This window comes from Anastrepha ludens, chromosome 2, assembly GCF_028408465.1.
Source record: "Anastrepha ludens isolate Willacy chromosome 2, idAnaLude1.1, whole genome shotgun sequence".
NCBI lineage: Eukaryota > Metazoa > Arthropoda > Insecta > Diptera > Tephritidae > Anastrepha > Anastrepha ludens.
In genome coordinates this window covers 112,260,404-112,267,291 of record NC_071498.1, presented here as the reverse complement: position 1 = coordinate 112,267,291, position 6,888 = coordinate 112,260,404, and the positions used below count along the sequence as shown (strand labels likewise).

At 37.9% G+C, this 6,888-nt stretch overlaps 1 protein-coding gene across 1 annotated transcript; it reads left to right on the top strand.

Moving 5' to 3' along the window:
- Positions 1–341: 341 nt before the first annotated feature.
- LOC128871823 (uncharacterized) lies at positions 342–960 on the top strand. Its single transcript, XM_054113913.1, has 2 exons — positions 342–416; positions 490–960. The coding sequence occupies exons 1-2, from the start codon at positions 342–344 to the stop codon at positions 958–960; spliced, it is 546 nt and encodes a 181-aa protein (XP_053969888.1).
- The last annotated feature ends 5,928 nt before the right edge of the window (positions 961–6,888 follow it).

Sequence of the window (6,888 nt, the reverse complement as noted above, 5' to 3'; positions counted from 1 at the left end):
CGCTTTTTAAACAGTCTTCGATATGTAAAAATACCTATTTTAGGTACTATTAACGAAATTTCTAGCTTTGGGCTATGATGAGATGTAGTTTTTGGCGAGCTGTTTTGGCTGTAAAAAAATGCTCGTTAATTATTTTAGTTAACTAAGTTGCGGATCATTTAATAAATTAGCCGGTGATGCGAAAGCGAGAATTAATAATGCCTGTCATTTAATAAATGAATTTAATTGAAAAGCCTCATTAAATCACTTAAATGATTTCGTTTAACAAAAAATTATTCTGTAGAAAGAGTTTACATAGTTTTCTCGTCCATTCAGTGAACTTACCTACGTTTGACAAAACCATGGCCGCACTGAAGCTGTTCGTTATACTTTTCGTGTTAATGAGCCATTTTTTCGGTGATCATCCAGCATATGCAGTAAGAAAAATAATTTTAAGTCTATTATCACAATTAAAAAAAAAAAAAACTAAACTTTTTGTCACTTTCCCAGAATTACTTCAAGATCGTGGATATAAGAAGTCACGTGAATACTGATACAATCGCCTTCAAAACACTCGTCCACGATAATAATACTAAATTTGACATTTATATGAACCTTTTCAAACCACTTAAAACGCACGATCTGCTGATGAGTTTGAAGCTAAAACGAAAAATTGATGGCAGCTCAAAATACCAAACTATTATCCAACTGCGCCGTATCGATGTTTGTAAATTTGTTGCAAATAATCAACAAAAATTTCTCATGCAAACAGTTTTCAAACTTTCGGCGCATGTAATGTCCCAACTGATGTGTCCTATGAAGGTGGGCGACTACAATATCACTAATCTTTTGGTAGCAACGAGTAATTTTGTAAACTCCTTGGAACCTGGCAATTATGGTTTCTATGTGGAGGTGGCCCAATTGAGCGGTTTGTCCGTGAAACTGCTCAATATGCAAATCAATTTGCGATGTCACAAGTGAAATGTTTTGAATTAATAGAAGTGGTGCTGCTGTGCTTACCGGCGCAGGCAATACAACGCCGTGTGAAAGTAAAATTATTTTGCTTAGGAAACATTTCACATGCACGTATATACTCAGTATCTAATTTTTTCTGCGATTACATTTTTTAAAGGGCTTTAAAGCGTCAAAGAACTAAATTTTCAAAAAAAAAGAAAAAAAAAAAAATGCTTTTAAATACTACACCTAAAAGCGCACTCTAGGAAATTTATATGGGTATCAAACGAAAGTGGTTATAACCAGCTTCGAAAAAAAAAATTCTATACTTTCAGTACAATAATGTCCTTGAAAAATGTATCCCTAGAGTAATGTTTGAAAAAAAAAAGATGTTTTAAAGGTGTATTTATTTTATATTATATTTATATTATATATATTATTATATTACCATTATTATATTACTATTTTATAGTGATACATACCTCAGCTTCGTTCTTCTTGCTGTTTTATAAATACGATCAAGAATAGTTGAACTTTTCGCCTATGAAGTAAAATATACGCAATGGATCCCTCTCCTTACTTTTCCTCTCCGATATTTTGAAAACCTCTAAAAAATTAAATTGATGACAAAATAGAGAATTGAGTATGTATTTATACATAATATTCATAATTTAAAATGAGGTGAAATTTTTCCTGGATGACAAAAAATTGATTATTTTCGCACGGCGTAAGATCGGAAAGAAAACAAAACAGAAAATATAATATCAAACTCCGTGGCATTAATTTTATTTTCTCTTCATAAAGTAATTACACTGTAAACAGAGCTGTAAAATAAACTTTTGTGTTTTCGTTTTACATTATTTTTTTTCTTTGTTTTTGTCCCGTTTTAAATGGGGTCAGCTCTCCTAGTTCGTAATCGAAAAATTGTTCGACCTTAGCTCGTGTCGTTGATTCTTACTTTTCTTGTCGCCTACGATCTACTTCGTCCACGTATGTTGCGGTCAGTCTGGCTTTCTTTGCGCCGTAACGATGCTTAGAACTTTCTTTGTCACATGGGATTCAGGATTACTTTGAACATGACCATACCAGCGAGGATGGCGCCGCTGCATGTTTTGCTCGATCGGCGCGATTTTTGGGTTTCCACAAATGTGTCGGTTTGATACTTTGTTCAACACTGTGACATTGCTGACAGTATTCAGCTCCGTATACCACCCTGTTATATGAAGTTGAACTCTGGTAATTTTATAGATTTTGTCTTTTACATAGAGCGGCATCCTTCCGTTGCTTAGCAAGAGGGTTAATGCCTTCCATTCTTACCATGCTGAGTTTACCCTATGCAGGACATCTTTAAAGACTTCTTCGGTATTTGTTACAACGCAGCCCAAGTACTTAAACATGGAGACCTCGTTTAGTGGACTCTCATTCATCAGTATCGGATAGCTGTATATTGATGTTGAATTGGTGGAAAAATCACAGCGCATGATCTTTGTTTTTTCCCTGCTTATTTTCAGTCCATGCGACTGGAGTTTGTTTTACCACTGAATAGCGCTTGAATATCGTTTGGATCTTCGCTCACTAGCGCAATGTCATCTGCGTACAGCATAGACCACGGAGCGTCGCGTTGAAGCAGGGCTCCAACACCCTCACACAGAGGCTACAAACTATTGGCAACAAATGCTTCTGCATCATCTTTTGAATATTCTGGCCGAACTCCATCAGTAATAATGCGCTGTGGAGATCAACGAATGAAGAGCCCACCCTATGGCAAATCAAATGCAAAAAGTGGCGATCAATAGGTCATGTGATTAGAAAACCACCAGGTAGCATCTCGAGAATGGCACTGGACTGGACCCCACAAGTGTGTAGAGCTTTCGGTGGGCCAAAGATTACTTGGAGAACGGTGTACGAAGCAAGAGTCTTGTCGAGGCCTATGCTCGCGAGTGGAGGGAACAAGAATAAAAAAAATTACTTACAGAGTATTCCTGTTGGAAGACAATAAATTGTATAGGATCATAATTTGCAACATATTTTGTCCACAAGTATTTCGGTATACCATTTCATTGACGCCGTAAATTTCTATCACTTCAAAAAAGGAATCATTAATAATATAATTTTTTATAAACTTTTTGTAAAATTCTGAGGTTTATCGAATTGTTATGTATTTAACCCTTCTGCACCGTTAAGAAAAACTTACACATTATTTGTTTAGATACCAAGAGCACTACACATACACTACAAGTAGCATTAGAGTGCCGTTTTGATACCATAATGTAGACCACTGCCTGCGAAAAATTAAAAAACTCAAAGGAAGAAAAACCATTTAGGGCTGATATAGGGGAGGAGAAAAAAGAGATGTAGGCTAGAGAATTGCCTCAGGAGGTTTGCAATGGAAGTTTTACGGAAGCCCAAGCTTCCCCTCGTGAGTTCCGATCACCCAGTGACCGGTGATCATAGCTATGAGTTTGGAAATTGAATCGCGGGGTATTCCTAGTACTATAGGCATCCTGCTTCTGTTGTACTGAGGTCAAAGTGTTTTTGAGATAGCACAGAAATTGTGCAGTTTCCCTTTGACAACAGTCAAGGGAACACCGACGTCTGAGACTGAAACCTCAGAAGTCGGTTCTGTAATCCACTTCATGGCAATCTCATTGGCAATTTCATTTCCCTCTACTTATATGTTCATATGCCGTGGAACCCAGATAAGAGAAAGGTTTCTTGCTCTTTCGAGACGATCAAATATCTCAAACTTGTAGGAAACATCTCTTTTATCTGAGTTCCAGGATATAGGAACACAGAGGGAAATACAATTGATGATGAACTTGCCAGGAAGGGGACTGAATTGGCCTCAGGGGGCTCCTATCCGGTCATGGACATCCTCCTGAAAATAGTTAAAGGGGAACTGCATAAATTATTTCTCAGGAAAGTGCAGAAATAATGGTTACTTGGTGATCGGAACTCATGCGGTGAGGTTTATACTTCCGTTAAACTCCCATTGAAAAAGCTGATCCGACAGAGAAAGAGACTGTTGAGAAAGAGACGGTTAGAGATTCCTTAGTGTGCCTTTTGGAGATAGCGTGAAGCAGCTCCCAGTCCACATAGCAAGTATGCGTGCATCTAGCACTTTGCGGAGTATTCTTTCAACTGGCATTCTGTAAACGTTTCTTAGCCAACGGATGCACTGCGATTTGACAAACCGCATGACGTTTTCATCTTGTAAGAATTCATCTAGCTCGGTGTTATATCTGAAGCGATACTAGCCCCAGTATTATTCCCAGTATTCTTCTGCTCCAACTTACGCATGACTATTCGCGACTGGCGTTTCGTATACGGCAGAAACCATCGAGAAATATCCTGTTATTTGAACAATCGATGCAATATTCTCAACGTTTACGCAATTTTGCCGAGTTTACCAAAGCGCGCCAGTCGTTTCTGTCTGGTGATAATCGGCGCCAGTTGGACACACCAAGTGAAGCCAACTCCTTCTCCACCTGTTCCTTCAATGCAGAGGAGGCTTTCCACTTCCTCTGCTACCACCAGCTGGCACCGCACCAAATACTTTAAGAGCCGGAGCGTTTTCATCCATTCGAACGACATGACCCAGCCAACGTAGCCGCTTGATTTTTATTCGCTGTGCTATGTCTATGAATGTCGTCGTACAGCTCTTACAGCTCTTCAGAGGATGGTTCCATTTGTAGAAGTCCACGCAAGTGGCGAATGTCACTGATTGCCATTCACTTAGACGATTCTGCTGCATATGGTCCAAACAGCTCACAGCTTTCGGGCTTAGCCCAAGTATCCTCTGAGTAGCTTCGAACACCCGTTCGAGAGCGAGCTATTATGAGAAGGCGAAGCAACCCAGAATAGCTGGTTGTGCGCTGGGTTTGAGAACCGCCACGTAAAAACCCTGCCCAATGAAAACGAAACCTCATATGAATCAAGACAATCGCTCAGCACTAATTTACCAGAATGAACTGCTTGCATTTGGAAAAAAATAATAGCATTATGAAGTGAGCCAGTCCCCAAATTTGTTTATTATTGTCTAAAATTTATTAAGGATTTAGAACTGTAGAGAAATTTAGTACATATACAAATATAAATCCCTCTTTCATTTATTTCCAATTTCGCGCTACCTCTCGCGAACACCTCTTTCTTTGAAGGGTCTTTAGGCCAATCGTATGTTTATAACCATAGTGACCGCCTTGCGCCCGTCTTCTCCCACAGCCTCCACAATAATACGATATTGGCCAGTTCTCGAAAGCTGCATAAATCCCACTTGTCCGACTTCAAAATTCTTGAACTCGTAGTGACCAACCTTAAGAGGACACTGAAGCTGCTTATTTAATTCTGTTAATTTTTTGTTGTCCTTGAACATTTTCTTTTCATTAAGCCTTTTCACGAAACTGCATAGATCAATCCCTTTCCACGCGTACAGATTACGATAACTGGTTTCGCCATCGGGCTTTCTCTTCAATCTCAGGTTCAGAAGCAACTGATTCTCGTGTAATGGTTTGTAGAGCGTTAAATTAAAATCGAAATGGTTGGAATTTTCATACTTCACAAAAGAAATATCGACAGATTCATGAGTACTATTCACTTGGATGTTAGTGATCGTGATTTGTTTCTGCCAGGAGAGAAGAAGTTAGTGCCAGAAAGTTAAAAGTATTAATAGTTTTCCTAATTTGTTCACACTTACTGCATTTGCCTGTCTGAAGTGGTACAAAAACGAGAGAAAAATCAAAAGTAGGAACAGTTGATGTCGTTCAAGTGCTCTCATGATTTTCTATCACCCAGTATGCTGCAGTGTCGAAGAAGTTTTATGTAGTTCTGAAACGTAAATTATGATTTCAAATTCTATTTTGTAGCCCATGATGTGCGTATGTTTGCAAATATATGTAGGCCACCAATTATCTGTAATTTGAAATACTTAATTTAATGCATAGTTTCACGCCACCTAACAGCAAAAGAGTTTTTATCGTATTTAATATGAGGTGTAATTATATTTGTGTATTACAGCGATGTGTTATGAAGAAGATGCGCGTGCACAACCAGAATTGTTCAAATAATGGGTGTTTTTTTAAGTCCTTGAGAGCTTAAAATATAATACAAAACAGAAATATTGTTGGAATGAATTTTTTTTATTATAATCTGGTGGGTAATTTCATGTTATTTATTAAAAAAAAAACACTAAACAATTTATTTTTGAATATGACATCCGGAATATGTCCGTAGCAGCTACGAGTTACATAATTCATTCGATCAATCCATGTTTTACTATTTTTTCCAATAAATCAGTCAATAAGTAGGCTTAAATATGGGCTTTCAATGCTTGAAGAGTCTCTGGCTTGTCAACATAAACCATTGACTCTACATAGCCCCATAAAAAGGTATCCAGAAGTTTTAAATCGGACGAAGACAGGGGCCAGTGAACAGCACCACTTCTGAAAGGAAAATTGCCAACAATAAATCGATTGTTAAGCACTTTGTATGGCAAGTTGCGCCATCTTGTTGGAACCAAATGTGGTCGATGTTTAGCTGATTAATTTTTGGAACCAAAAATTCAGTCAGGATGGGTCAATAGTGCTGCCATTTATCGTAACGGCAACTCATTCCATATTTCGAAAGAAGTAATGAACGATATAAGAACTTCGCAACCATTTTTTTTTTTTTTTTTTCAAAGTAAATTCCCATGATGACTTGCCAAAATTGTTCAAAATCGTAATATACGTAAGCGACTCTACCCGACGGCAACGAAATATTACAAGCGTATTTTGTGTTGGTGTTTTCGTATATCACCAACACAACCTCAGTTTTTTTGTAATCACACCGCTATCATGACCATGGTGACGTCAGCCAATAAGCTGAGCCTTTCAAATACGCTGAGCGCCGTTAATGGTCTAAACTCAATGGTTTTCCAAATGTCATTGAGATAATATGTAAAGTTTTTTCTCAAAACCA